This window comes from Austrofundulus limnaeus, unplaced genomic scaffold, assembly GCF_001266775.1.
Source record: "Austrofundulus limnaeus strain Quisiro unplaced genomic scaffold, Austrofundulus_limnaeus-1.0 Scaffold24, whole genome shotgun sequence".
Classification (NCBI taxonomy): domain Eukaryota; kingdom Metazoa; phylum Chordata; class Actinopteri; order Cyprinodontiformes; family Rivulidae; genus Austrofundulus; species Austrofundulus limnaeus.
Window position 1 is genome coordinate 3156002 of NW_013952426.1, and position 15230 is coordinate 3171231.

Consider the following 15230-nt stretch of genomic DNA (forward strand, 5'->3'; position numbering starts at 1 on the left):
CTTCGTTTGTGACCGTAGATGTAAGCTTAAAAAAAAAGAATGTTTGATCCTTCCAACAAGTGGATGGAATACTTACTGACGGTTTGGCTTCATTTAAGTACAATCAAAGCTTACATTATTCAGTTCTTTTGTGTCGGTGTGTGTGTGTGTGTGTGTGAGAATCTCTGTAAACATATCAACACTGAAGTACAAAAGCTGAGGGCATGAGACGAGTGGCGGAAAGGGGTGGGGGAGGGGGGTCACATCTCTAAATCATTTAAATTTTGCACAATGTCTGTTTTCCTTGTGGGCTGAAAGGAGGGAGAATCTTTTGCGGGATTTAAATGATTCATCGTTTTCATTTGGAATGGAGTAGCAAGCTGAATTTTTCACTTTCCTACCACAGCTGATGGCATAAAAAAGGAACAGTTTTCTGTACAATCGCTTCACTTATGAGACCATTTCTGTTTTTGTACATTCTTCCCATCTAATCTGCCTKTCTATCCAAATATCAGGTTTGCCTTCTTGTGTGTTAGCCTTGTTCCGATACTTCCTTGTGAAATTTTGTTGCTCACGCACATCAACTCGAGAGCTAATGTTGTTGCTTGTTCAGCGCTGGACTTTCTTCTTGTCTTTAAACAGTCCTCGGGTATCATGATTCCTACCCTGACACCCTTTYACTGAGTTTGATTTATCACTCTCACGCAAACAAGAGAGTCTGCGTAATGAACTTGTGCTCCAACGTRCACATTTACGCAGACGGAAAGTTCAGGCCAGCCTGCACTGCGAGTGACGTCTTTCTTCCTGTTTCCCGCTAATTCTCATTCCGTGCGTGAGAGCTGAATTAAATAGAGTCTGGGATGTTTGGGTTGTTTTTCTTTGTCCRAAGCATTTAACAAATTGTTGCTGCCCCGAGCCGAAGCAGCCTCTGCATTGTCTCAGTATCTGTGCTCAACCATATCAGCGTTTCAACACTTATTGCTTTAAATTACATCAATCACTCCCTCTCCTGCCCTCGCATTCTCCATCCTCCCTAGGCTCATTTTTCTCTGTCTCTTTTTATTACTTTGCCTCTTCATCTTTCTCCCCTTTAACTTCTCTTCACATTATTCCAGCTCTAGATGCCTTTTCATCATCCTCCTAGTCCCTCCTTTCCTCTCTCCCTCCTTTTGCCCCCATTGGTTTTTATTTTTTCAATCCTCAGTCCTTCCCTTCATCTCCAACCTTGCCATCCTCTTTTTTGTCCTTCTTCCCCAGCTCTTCTTTCTTTCCTTTCTCCCTTTTGGCACTCTCTTCGACAATTTCCTGATCTTCTTTTGCTTTTTCCCTGTTTCTGAAGAGCTGGGCTAATTTCTGAAACTGAGGTCCCCACTCTTCTATCCCTGCCCCCCAATCCTCCTTCTCTCCCTCGCTCTCAAGCGAGCTGAGGGATCCGGCCCTGGATCCTGTCCCCTCCAGACCGTACACCTGCACGGAGTCGTATGGTGGCTGGGAGGGGTCAAAGGTGACTTGGGCAAGACGCAGTCGTAGGAACTCCCCCACCCTCAATGCCAAAGAGGGACCACCAGGTCCCGGTGGCCCTCTTGCTCCCTCCATCCCAGAAACCCAGCTGGGCCCATAGCCCAGTACTCCACCATATGTTCCCCGAGGCTGCCCTGGAAAGGGTAAAAGCTGAGGGCTCATGTCCCTCCTTCCCAAAACATACCCCCCTAAGCCGATTTGATCGCGCCAGTCCCCAATAAATCCGGCTGCCTCTGGGTAGACAGACGGAGTCCCAGTCAGTGATATCCCTCCGCTCTCTCTGTCAGGCCGCGGAACCACAAAGTTGCTCCCCATCTCCAGCCCTCCTCTCCCCAGGCTGCCAGAATAGTCCCTTTGTCCAGACACCTCCCCCTGCAGGACAGAGGCGTAACTGCGTCCACTGACAAGTTGCTGCTGTCCATCTCTGGAAGTCATTCCACTTCCCCCATCCCCTCCTCCTCCTCCTCCTCCTCCTCCTCCTCCCTCTGTGCCGGGGTCATGCTCCGCCACACCGGAGATCGTGCGTTTCGGGGAGAGGCCAGCACGGGAAGCCCTGCGCCCGGCCATGGGCAGGGTAGCCGAGTCGCATACCCAGCCTCCAGCGGCGTGACCCTGGCCAATCAAGGAGCCCGATCGGGTCAGAACAAGGTTGTGCTCTCGGGGCAAGGTCTCCGACTGCACCTGGAGGGAATGCAGGCGAGCATGAGAGGTTTCAGTCGGGGCCAGGGTTGGGTGTCAGCACATGGGTACAAAAATCGACAAAGTAGATGGGGAAACTTTAGTAACAGACAGTAAAACAGAATAAGGGTAGAGAAGGGTGACAAAGATGAAGGAGATGCTGAAGATGATAAAATAATTCAGATGATGGTGACACATTGAACTGAAGCTGGAAGAAGTAACGGATATTAAATGAGGACTAGAATGAGCTAACACTGCACTGTGACAGAAAAATGATAGAGAGAAAGAGTATTTCAAAATTAAATAAAGAAAGCTGTGTTATGACCTAGTAAATAAAAGAAAACACAAAAATGAACAATAGGATATAAAACATGCTGAAATATCTGAACGATCATCTTCTTCTGAAATTTTCCTGCATATTTATGCTGATTTACAGAGATTAAAAATATAATGTGCAATCGCTGCAATTATCTACTGTATTAAGTGGAATGCCAAGTTAACAGTTCCTTTATATTTGTTTAATTACTTTCTAACATATTACTTGTGCCAACTGTTAAATAATTAAGTTCATTCATTTAACTTTAATGATATTTTCAATGAAGCTGTAAATTATTAGAGTTGGAATTTATTTCATTTCATTTTACAGTTCGGTGAAATATCTACCTCATTCTGTCCCCTTCCTTTACTATGTAACTTTTTTATATTTTTATGTGTTTTATTGGTTTGCCATTAACATTATTCCTTTTCCAGTCTTACACAAACACTCAGGTTTGTAGAATTTTCACTTTCAACATTGGACAAAATTGTTAGCTGAAACATTATAAGTTACAAAATAATACCAATGCACACATTCCCAACAGCCAAACAAACAAGTCAAAAGAAGAATTGTTTACATGAGCTTAAATAGCAAAAGGTTTGACAAGCTTTTTTTTAGTAATTAGAATCTCTCATACTGTACTTTTAGTGTATACTGGCCTCTTTATAATCCTTACCCAGTCCAAGTCTTGACCGTGGCTAACCTTGTCCTCATTACTTTCATCTGTACAGCTGTTTCCAGGTCCCGTCCCTCCTCCTCTCTCCTGGCTGTCATTGGTCCTCGGAGTCCCTCCGTCTGAAGTGCTAACTCCACTGTGGGGGGCTGTTCCATCACGGCTGCCTGTGCGACTCCCCGTTCTGCTTCCTGTGCTGAGGTCTGTTGGAGCTATGTACACTGCTCCAGACTCCATTGGGCCCACCATGGCCCCTTGGTTCTGGATGACCAAGGAGTGGTCTGGCTGGCCCCCTGGAATGCGATACGCCAGCTCTGCCAAGCCTGGATCAAATGTTCCACCAGGTGTACGGCGGAGAACTGGTAATGTGTGGCTGCTGTAGCAAAGACGGCCATAAAGGGGTCCACCTGCTCCTGAATAGTTGTGATCCACTCCTGGGTTCTGAGCCCAGCTGTAGGTGCGAGATTTGTCCTGGGCATGCTGGCTGTAACGACTGAAAAACACAAAATGATAAACAATAAGTTAAATGTAAGTCAAATCAGTTTTGTGGCATAATTTTCCTTTGGGATCAATAAAGTATTTTTGAATTGAATTGAATTGAATCATTGGACATTGTATCATTAGACAGTAAAGTAGATTGTGACCATTAAAAAAACCTTAAATGCAAAAACTTTTATTTTTATTTTGTTTCTTAACAATTTTTTACATCACCATTTTTTGTATTATGATTGCCATGTTATATTACTTATTATGACTTTGATATTCCTTCAACTATGTTTATAGGTTTTGATAGTCACTTTTCTGGTTTCACATATTCCTCTAAGAGAAAACTCAGGCAATTACTGTTTATGCTAGGAGAAGAGTCACCTGGAACTACACTTTACTTACTGGGTACATACCTATAAGTACATACAGGGTTAGTTACAGGGTATTTATGGGGATAGGGTTGTATCATGAAGTCACTACTTATACAAAATGGTAAGTACCAGGTACATATCAGAGGTAGGTGCTCTAAAGAGTATGTACCCGATACCTAAAAAAAGTATGTACTTACTCCATTAGTATCAGGTACCTGTCCTAAAAGTACTAGGAATGTACTTTTAGTATAAGGTAATATGTCACTTTAAAATAAAGCCCTCTCCCTAGAACCCTATGGTTCTCTTTTCAACAAGTGGGTACCAGGTGTATACCCCCTAATTCACTGGTTCCCAACCCTGGTTCTACATGTTTTAGTTATTTACCTGCTCTTCAGCAGGTCTTCAGATTCTTCAGAAACCTGTTTGTCACTCATAAAAATCAGGTGTGCCAAAGCAGGGAACCATCTTAAACTTGTAGGCTAGTGGGCCTCGAKGACCAGGGTTAGGAATCACTGCCCTAAGTACAACGTACATACATTACAGGGTAACAAGACATTTTAGAATACAGTCTGGTTCTYGATGCTACCATGTAAGTGTCGAGTAGGTAGCCTATACTGTATTAATGGCTGCATTATGTATTGCTACCATCATCTTTTGTTCCATTGCTTTTTCAAAAAAAAAACAAAACACAAAACTATTTTAATAACTGTTTTAGGCACAATTGTATTTGTGCAGAGATCTTCTCTTTCCCTGTTTTACTTATGTCCATGATTCAATAAAATATCAGACAATTCCATTCAATAAAATAATGGAGTTCCAACTGTACAAGTGTAGATAAAGAAAACATAAATGCAATTTGAAAAGTAAGACAAACAAAAATTCATAATAATGGTGTTTATTACCTTTTAGTTGGTTAGCTAAAATTCAGACTTTAAGTGCTGCTTTCAAGTCTTCAAGTCTAATCAAAGCTTAAAGCAGAAAACTGAGCATTTAAGTTACTGTGAAGTTTAGTAATCTGCTCCTCTGTGACGTTGGATGAACTAAATGAAAACATTGAAAAAAAGCGTCGCAGGAGTATTGCACTGTGTTGCATTAGATGTTGAGGGTTTTTATTGCTGTGGACTCCACCTTCTATAAATTGAAAAAAGCAATTTCCATAAACTACAAGCAATCTTTGTACTTATTTATGGCCACTCCATGTGGCTTACATGAATTCAGGAATTGATTATTAGTCCAAAGGCAATAACCATGTTGCACAGAAACATCAAAGTGGGTGCAAACAAGCCTGTGATGTAGCAGAACATAAACGAGCTTTAACAAAACGGACAGAACAAAGTGGTCTCCGAGGACCGCCATGCTTGATAGCCTTCTGTTTCAGCATTTTGATCAGCGACTGATTACGACCTGCGAGTCGCAGCTCGATGCGTCACTTAAGTGGATCRGTTAAGTTCTGGACGGTGATGAAAGCATTCGCTCCAAAGGAGTAAATTTGTTTACCTCCTGTCTCTCTTTTAGCGAGATGAGGCCAGCTGTGGTTATACATGTACGGCAACATGGAAACAAACCACTCACATATTCCTGCTGTCGAGGGTGCGATAGCCACGTGAGCGGGAGCTGTGCGGAGCACTCTGGAGCGCGGCGATATCAAAGGCAGCCGTGTCGGCCTCCCCTCCGCCCTCGTCGTCGTACGTGATGATGTTTTCGCGCACGTCGTCCTCCTCCAGCGGCGACAGGGAGTCTCGCTTCTGACGGCGCAGCGACAGCGACAGGGCGCTCACGGCTGTCGAGGGAAACGGGACAGAAGGTTTTTCGAGGGGTAGGAGAGGAATCGGAGAGAAAGGGGGAAAAAAAAGAATGATGAACAATGGAGACAGGGCAAATATCACAAGGGAAATAAAGGGAAGGAGGTAAAGGACAGAGCGAGTCAAGGAGAAAAATTCATGCAGACAAAGAGGTGAAACTCACAAAGACAAAGGGAATAAAGGAGAGGCCGCAGGTGAGAGGGCTGCTAAATCATATCAGCAGACTGCATGCCTCCGCTCTATAATTGACTTTGAGCTCCAGCTGGGCAAATGGATACCAGTCATGACTCCATGACTCATTATTCTGTATTCCTAAATAAGGAAATTCTATTTGACCCTGAGCACTTTTAATGAGCTCATTCATAGGCGTTCAACATGGACACCTGTGGTCAAATACCCACAACGCTGACCGTAGTTTGTTATAAGACATTCATTTACCAAACTATCTAATGAACACTAGAGAAATTGAATTTGTGTATATAACAGTTGGGTAACAATCTAAAGGAAAGCACAATATTAAACATTTTTATTGTCTCCTAGCAGAAATCGTTGATAACTTGTTGGGGAATGAGAATCATTATTCCAACAATAATTCATTTGATTTAGCAGCGTAGTTAAAATGCAAGAGGACCGGCTTATTTTGAAGCTACTAGTAAAATGTGCACCACATTCTCATTCTAATTCAGAAATTTTAAGTTTAAATGACCATTGTTTCTAAGTTAATAACATTTAATATTATATTGGAAACTCCTCTGTATGGTCTGTACCCAAATGATTAGAAATGTGATAAAACTTTGAGTCAACTCAAGATTTAGTACAAAACATTATTGCTTTAAAATGTAGCCTGCAGTTCACCTGTGGGGAAGGCTTATGTTTTATCTATTTAATAATGTTCCCTATTTATTTATCTATATCTTTGCCACTAATATTTGATGAAGTTGCAAGGAATTATGAAGAAAATTTGTTTCTGGCAATATTTGTAAGTTAAAACTTCAGCATTTAATCACTGAATAGACTCTARTATAATGTGTTGAGCATAATCCATTAAAAACATATTTTTACTAACAACGTCTCAACATTCAAAGGCTCTGTTTACACCACTTTAWATATATTTGATGTCTTTTTCTTCATTTCCCTGTTTTTTTATTTATAATAATCATCATTTAGGAAAAACTCCATTTCGTCCATATAGACAACACTTTTGTTTTTTCAACCAAAAACACTGTTTATGTGCCAAAGTTAGGTGCAACACAGAAGAAAATCTTGATTAAAAAACAAATTATATGTATCTACCTGAAGTAGTGTAGTGTAGCATAGGGCCTCTGAGCATTTCTGTTGTTACTGATATGCCAGTTAGCTCAGAATTCATAACACAGCCTTGTGAATGTGTTTTAGTTAAGAGGTTCAGAGAAAATCTGTGAATTGGGGTGAGAACATGACCCTAAACAACTCAAATAAAAATATCTAAAATATGCAATGCAATGTTCACTGGCAATCAAAATAATATCACTTTTACCCAAAACGTTTAAAATTAAAGTATACAAAAAACATGTTTTAACATGCAAAAGGTTTATATAATAATGTTGCTGATTTATACATATTTTAAAAACATTATTATCAAAAAATTGTATTTTTGAAATATATGTAACACTAAAAAAACTTCAGTTTTTTTCAGTAATTAAGTATTTGTACATGAACATGAACATGCATGTCCTCTCCATCAGAAAGTGCTGCAGCACCCTACACACCCTTTCTTCTCACAAACTTTAATGCCATTTTTTGTATCTTTAATACAAGATGGTACCCATTTTTATTTATTCACTTTGATCCAACAAAGTTACAACTCTTCTCTTTAGAAATGTTCAACTATTTATCTTCAAACTTTGACAGAACAGCTGTGCTCCGATTTGAGATCTTTTGATATAATTAGACAACCACAGTTTGGAGGAGGAGGTCAGTTATTATACAGGCCTTTGTGCGCAAATGTGCATATCGTAGGTGGTTAAGCTGCTGCGGTAACTTAATCTGCACTCGTGGAATCATTAGGAGTCGCTTMATCAGACTGCATATGAAATAGTTCAATGATTTCAGAAAATAAATGGGACATTTGTGAGATCATGTCACAAGGAGCAGAGTTTCTCACCTAAACACAGCCCTCATGCACAAAGCTTAAGAGGTTATCAGGTGTTCATGTAAGCTGGGGCCTGTTTTAATAACCAAACAGAATCAYGATGAAGTCATTGTCAAAGCCTCTGTGAGAACATCCGGTGTAATTTGGAAGGTCAGGTTGTGCTGCTTTGTAGCTCTGTTCTACAAGAGTGTTTTGCATTTCCATGGTGTAGTTTATACCCCTGTGACTGACTGAACTAAATCCATAACTCCGTCAAAGCCCCGGTGCCGGATCACCTTCATGGTACGTTTCTGTTGTGATTGAGCTAACCTCTTTCCGAATGGTAATGACTTTATCAACAAGGCATGAGTAGTGATCCCACAGAAATGACAGCGACGATGGCCACGAGCCAACGCYTCCTCAGCAACTCAGCACAATGCAACGGAGCATTTCTAAAAAAGCGCCGGTGACATTTGATTACGCTGCCATCAAAAAGCGGAGAAGCCAGATAATCACCTGGTAATGTTATTTTAGCAGTGATTAGAGCTGACCTTGCCAGAGGAAACAAAAGGGCTAAAAACTGAATGAAAATCAAACCCAGTTMTTGAGGCAGTCGTGACTAAGAGAAATATTTGCGCTGCTGCTCTCGTTATTTCCATATGCAAATTAGGCATCAAGGGAGTCGTTGTAGTGGCAAGTAAACAGCACTAAACACTAACCCAATCAACTCTTTAATTTGTTGATTACCATTAAAATGCTTTCCAGGCAGAAAATGATATAGCTTTACTGTGAGTATAACAGCGGGTGTTGGAGTATAAGTATCATGGAAGTTATACAAGTAAGTGTTTTAAAGGCCAATAAAATGATCCATATTATTATTATTATTACCCGCCACTGAAAACTGCAGTTATATTTACGTTTGTGACTGTACATGTGTGTCTGTTAGCAAAAAATCTCAAAACTGACTAGATGGATTTGGATGAAATTTTCAGAAAGCAATCATTACATGTACATTTACAACTGAAAAGCTTTTGAAGTCAATCCCGTTCAAGATGGATGCCATAGCTGATTGACATTAGCTGACATAAAAGTGTCTATAACTCAGTCAGTTTTACAGAAATTGAGCTAAAATTTCCTGTGTTAATAGCTGTGAATCATCCGCAGCAAATCTGAGCATGTCATATTGCAATGTCATGTGAAACACCTAAGGTTTGGTGAATACATAGGATGACCTGTATCTAAAATTTCCATTTCTTTAATTATGTGAATGCAGTTGAGATCGTTTTTTTTCTTCCGTACGTTTTTCGGCACCTTTCTCATTCCACAATTTTTGTGCTACTTCAACCATTCATATATCAAAACGTTCAGCTCTTTCGTGCAATGCCAGCTATGACTTTTGATATTTCAGCTATTTTTACTTTTTTAGCTATTTCAACTTTTTAGCCACTTTTTCTCCCATTAACTTTGAATGGGGCTATTTTCAACAACCTTAAAATCCTTCAAATAGTTTCTAAATATTTACAAAACCTTACACAATTTGTTCTGGTAATGCTCTTTTTTACTGTCTTGTGCAAATTTTAGCGACTTTTTTGCTAATTGTAGTTTTTTTCTGCTATTTCAGCTAAAATTACTTCTTTCTGCTATTCTTTTTTCTGCTTTGTTATACTTTTTTCTGCTAATTTGTGCTATTTTTTCTTCTTACAGTTTCTTTCTTCTATATTCAGCTATTTGCTACAAATTTAGTTAAATTTTAGCTATTATTACCCACTGTTAGCTTTCTATGCTAATTACACATTTTTCTGGATCAGTTTCAACTGAATTCTGCTAAATTCAGCAAACTTGTGCTCCTTATGCATCTTTTTGCTAATTAAAATGTTTCCAGCTACTTTTTAGCTGTTTTACTAAAAACTTCGGCTGTTTTACCTGTTTTACTTCAAATGATCACTTTTTAGTTTAATGATTTTCTGTTAATTTTGAATTTGTTACATCCATTTCACCATCTGTGTGCAACTTTCAACTTGAGTCTGCTACCTTTAGCTTATGTATGCTAACTTTAGCTTTTTTGCTGCTATATCAGCTAAAATTTTATTTATTTCTGCAATTCTTCTGTTTTTCTGCTTTGTTATACATTTGTCTGCTACTTTATGCTGTTTATGCTTCTTTGGCATTCTGCTATGTTCAGCTATTTATTTTTTAGCTTTTATGCTAATTCAGCCATATTTTTGCTCCTTTTAACTGTTTTTCTGCCTTTTTTGCTTCGTTCAGCTTTTCATGTTTAATAACATGCTCAGCTCAATTTCAGCTTCTTCAGCAGCTTTCAGCTAAAGTTTTCAGCTACAGGCATTCACACTAGCATTTTCGCAGGAAATGCAATTTCTCTAGTGATTATTAGGCCTTAATGATGTGTTACTTTGGTTTTACTGTCATGTCAATATTAGAAATTTCTGTATTTGGAGTCATAAAAATGTAATGTAAAACAAAGGGAAATCTTACCCAGTAGAGTAGCAACACAAGCCAGGATAGCCAGCAGGGCGGCAGTGCTGAGTCCAGGGGAAGGAAGCATGGACTGCTGGGGGAGACACACTGCCTCCTTTTCCCAGTCCCACTCCCCCTCCGACTGTTTCTCCTTGTCTTTCTCCCCAGCTCGGGCTCCTCCCTTCAGGCAGGGACAGACAGACACGGTGACTGTCCCCGTGCTGGTGAGGCCTGACGTCCCGTCCCTCAGGACGAGCGGCACGTACAGCGTTAGGGTGGAGGACGAGGAGCGGGACAGCGGCTGGAGCTGGGACAGCAGCACCAGGCTGGCTGTGGGGCCTGAGGGGAAGAGCAAACAGGGAAGAAGACACTTATTATTAATCAGCTGTTAACTGCATCCTGCAGCTTTCATTTTCTGTGCTAAATCATAGCAGGAGGTCACCATCTGAAAGTGATGCCCCAAAATCCCAACTCTTGTGTTTTCAGTTTAGTAATCCCAGTCAGCTGCTGATTGATTTAAACCGCTCAGGGAAACAGGCGGATTTGTTGAACTTTGCTTAATTCAACTTCCCCTGTCATGTTTTGGCATTTTGTATTTCTTGCAAATTAAATGCGCTGCATATGAATTGAAAATGTTTCCCATCCATGAAAATACAACGATTCACACAAAAACACTCGACTGAGCTAAGATGAAGACTTTACAGTATCACCCAYGCTAAAGCCAAACTTCAGACTTTATGGCTTCCAATTGGGCCAAAGTTTAAACATATTGTTAAAAAGATTAAACTGTTCAGCTACTATCTGAAAACAATGTGGTGATTGTAGTTTTGTTTTTGTGAGTGAAATTGTTGTGTTAACGTAATATCTAAAACTAAACTTCCTTCAATGGATGTCAAACCTTTCATTTATATATGTTTATTTTTTTGTGAACACTATCTTCTGATTTCAAAACAAATTTCCCCAAGGGGACAGCAAAGCATAAGCATATTGAATTATACAGTATGATACCATTCTGTATTATTGTGTACCACACAATGTATGTTCTAAATAAAATCAAATACATAAATTCATAAACTTCGAAGAAGGCATTCGATTGTGTTCTTTGAGGTATTGTGTGGGGGGTGCTCTGTGATTATGGGTCCATTGTTACGGGCCTTTCAATCTTTATCTTAGTTGGAAAGGGTGAAAAGTTATCTGGGAGTAGAACCACTGCTCCTCCATATTGAGGGGAGCCAGTTGAGGTGGGCTTCTGGTAAGGATGCCTCCCTGGGAAGGTGATTCATGCATTTATCACTGGAAGGAGACACAGATGAAGACATGATTGACAGATTATGTCTTTCGTTTGACCTGGGAACACCTTAGAATCCTTCCAGAAGAGCTGAAAGAGGTGGCTGCCCCTGAGACCCGTCTTGGAATAAATGGAAGAGAATGAATGGATGAATGGATGTGTATTCATGGCAGAAACTCATCGCAATTCCACAGTATGTCCTAAACTAAACTAATTAACCTTTATTGTGCCTCGGTGGGGAAATTCATTGTCTTTCCATCACACATGTGTGCACGTCATTTTTTTGAGGCGCCATGGGCCCATGAGTGGGRCAAATCCAGGGATTTGATTTCCAACAGGCTCACCGTCTCTAACCTCTCCAATGTCTAAAACAGGGGTGGTCCTCGAGAGCCGCAACCCTGCATGTATTACTTGTTTCTCTGCTCCAACACACTTGATTTGAATGAATGGGTGATTTTCAGGCTTCTGCGGAACTTGAAAGAGGTAATTCAATGACTGAATCAGCTGTGTTGGAGCAGGGAAAAAAGTCAAACAATCTTGAAGACCAGGACTGCCCCAACCCTGGTCTAGATCATTTACATGCTTTACAAAACATTTTAAAAATGAAACCAATATTTCTTTTTTGGTTTTGTTTTAAATTAATCAACTTCTCTGGGTTTTGTACAAAAGAATCCTGCATATTTCTTTTTTCCTGTATTGAAATAAATGCTGTAAGCCACAACTGTAGGGCCACAGATAAAAGAGGACATGGAGTTATTTCATCAGAATGAATGGCAGTGCAAAAAATAAAAGTACCAACATGACCAACATGACAAAAGTGATAATCCAAAAATGTTTCTGTGATCCAAATCACAGATCAAGTCATTATCTTCTGGAACAAAGCAAAGAAAAAAGCAGATTTTAGTGACAAGCTGTCCATATGGGAGCAGAACATGATCTTATTGTTCCTCTGTTCTGCTGTTGGATGACACATAAAAGAGAACTTTGAAACCACAAGTCAGCGAGTGTATCCTCCTGATCCACCATCCATCAGTACGCTCTCATCAAGAGACAACAATCTTTTCACAAAAGGGGGGAATATTTCCAGTTCTGAAGCCCGGATCTTTCAGAAAAGAAGTACACTTTTAAGGATACTGTGTATGTGTGGAGATGAGACCACAAATATCTCATAGGTTTAAGTGTTTTCCAGAGCCAAAGATCAAACTAGATTCAAAATTCCCCAAAACTCTGTGGCTTCCTTCAGTCCTTTGGGCCACTTCAGCATCTCTTGGCAACTCATTTTGTTTTGGCAGCCCACAAGTGTTCATGTTGGTAAGGATTCAAAACTTTGACAGAAGCTGGAGAATTTAGCAACTATTGAATCATTTCCTGCTGGAGATGGCAGAGTTCAAAACAAAGCTAAAAAACGAAGTGGTAATAATGGATACACTACAATCAGTGAATGGCTCTAAACACACTATGTATATGCAATATGTGCTAATGTGTCTTTTAGCATGTTGGTGAAAAAATCATTAAGGACGAAATTAACACAATTACTGGAAAAAACCCCACAATAAATAAATAAATAAATAAATAAATAAATAATTAAACATTGCAGATGATGCTAACAGTATTTTTTTTTTTCTCTAAACTCATGCTTTTCAGGGACCTGGCTAAAGTNTTTTTTTCTCTAAACTCATGCTTTTCAGGGACCTGGCTAAAGTGAAGCAGGGTGAATCTGTGCCATGTTGAGTAACATTAACAACCTAAAATGTCAAAATTTAAATAAAAAAACTTAACTATGTTTATCAACAGATGAACAGAGAGTGACCACATTTATACACTTTTGTTTGAATCAGATGGCAGCGTTAAGAGCAGAAACGGTATTATTACAAACAACATGGAGCGTTTTGGATTAAAACTAAAGCTCTCACTTTCAGACTTGCAACTACTTTTTATAATTTTTTTGAATCTGTGCCACATAGCAGTCTGCTGAATTCAAGAGGTGTGATACAATTAGAGAAAAGCTACGGAATGCAKGAACACCTGCAAAGATCAGGGGATTTTTTTTTTTTTTTTACTTTTAGCAGGTCCCAGTTTGTCACGACTATGTTCTTATGCCTTTGAGATTGGCATAGATAAAAGTTGTAGCAATCAAATCTCTGAACATGAAAAATTAATATTTTACGCACCAGAGGTCAAATTTTTACAACTTTCTTCGTACTGATTGTACATAAATTTCACAGATTTTAACCCATTGTGCATGCAGACATTTAGAGATTATCTTACAGATATTTTCAAAAACTTCAGCTTCAATTTAGAGTAGGTAGTCTGTTGCAGACAGTTATTTCTSCTCCCACAGCCCACCCCATTCATTGAATCATGTGAGAGTAYTATGGATTTTTGTAAATACAGTTAAACGTCCCAAGGAGTTGACATGTTTGATCCTAGCAAAAAGTTAAAGAATCGATTGTGCCAAAGGCCACTGAGTCCCACAAGGCCATGCGGTCCGTGATCCTGCAATTGACACAAGAAATCATAAAAAAATTCAAGGGTTTGTAACAAGTCCTGTAAGAGCAATACACCTATAATAGATATTTCACCAAATACCACTGAGAGATTAAATTGGTCAGGATGTTATTGTTTCTGGGTAGGGATAAATTAACGTCTTTGTTTTTTCAGAACTGTTTGTTTAATTATAATTGGAAGAATCCAAAATTATCTGTGCTCCCTCCAAAGTACTCATTTCCAGAATTTCTTGCAAAGAAATTTTGCAACACTGAACCCTCCGACATCTTTATTTTTTTGACAGCAAGATGTTTTTTAAAGTTCTCTCTTTCTTTTAAAGATGCATTTATTTAGTGCAGGTACAGTAAAAGTCATACCTGCTTTCAGGCTTAAGTGTAAATGCAAGTTATCAAAATTCTTAAGACAAAGAATCACTCTTGTTCTCCCAGATATTTAAGGCAGCTCCAGAGGTCTCTCAACTGCCTAAGAGTTGCCAATGGGGATCTAATATGGACTGAGAAAGACAGAACTGTCCTCACAAACATACTGCACCACCACAGAACCTGCACTAAGTGKCCTGGGGGTTCTGAGTGTGATTCCCARTWATAATGTAAAGTAACTAAAAAAAAGTGTGGGAATTAGGTTTAGGCATGCAGTACAAAAAAACTACCAGTGTGTGCGATGATGGAGTTAAAAGCARATATTTCTGTGTGGCTTTTGGAGAGAAAATAACTTTTTTTTACGCAGTCAGATGGAGAGTGAATGCAGGTTACACGAGATGCAATCCAAAGTCTTGAGAAGTTTTTCTTGTACGCATTAGTTAACGTGTGAGTGAAATTTTCTTTTATTTCTTACTGTTATAATATGTCAACCCATGTTGCACTTTTAGCTGTATGATAACCTTAAAAAATCTGTAAATTTCCTAATCAAAAATTTCTAGAACTCACACAATACAATGGTATGTGTGTGTGCGCACATGCATGCGTGCATGAGGAGGGGGCGTCGCCTGCGTCAGAGCAGGCAGTTTAGTGGAGGGAGCAAAGA

At 39.5% G+C, this 15230-nt stretch overlaps 1 protein-coding gene across 1 annotated transcript in view; it reads right to left on the reverse strand.

Moving 5' to 3' along the window:
* Positions 1-41: 41 nt before the first annotated feature.
* cdh24b (cadherin 24, type 2b) overlaps positions 42-15230 on the reverse strand; it is a 241800-nt gene continuing 226611 nt past the window's right edge. Inside the window, exons 11-14 of the mRNA XM_014004421.1 lie at positions 10430-10750; positions 5597-5804; positions 3171-3660; positions 42-2181 (exon numbers count right to left, since the gene is read on the reverse strand). Of these exons, the coding sequence (XP_013859875.1) occupies positions 1180-2181; positions 3171-3660; positions 5597-5804; positions 10430-10750 (2021 nt within the window). The 3' untranslated portion in view covers positions 42-1179. The remainder of the gene's footprint in view (positions 2182-3170; positions 3661-5596; positions 5805-10429; positions 10751-15230) is intronic.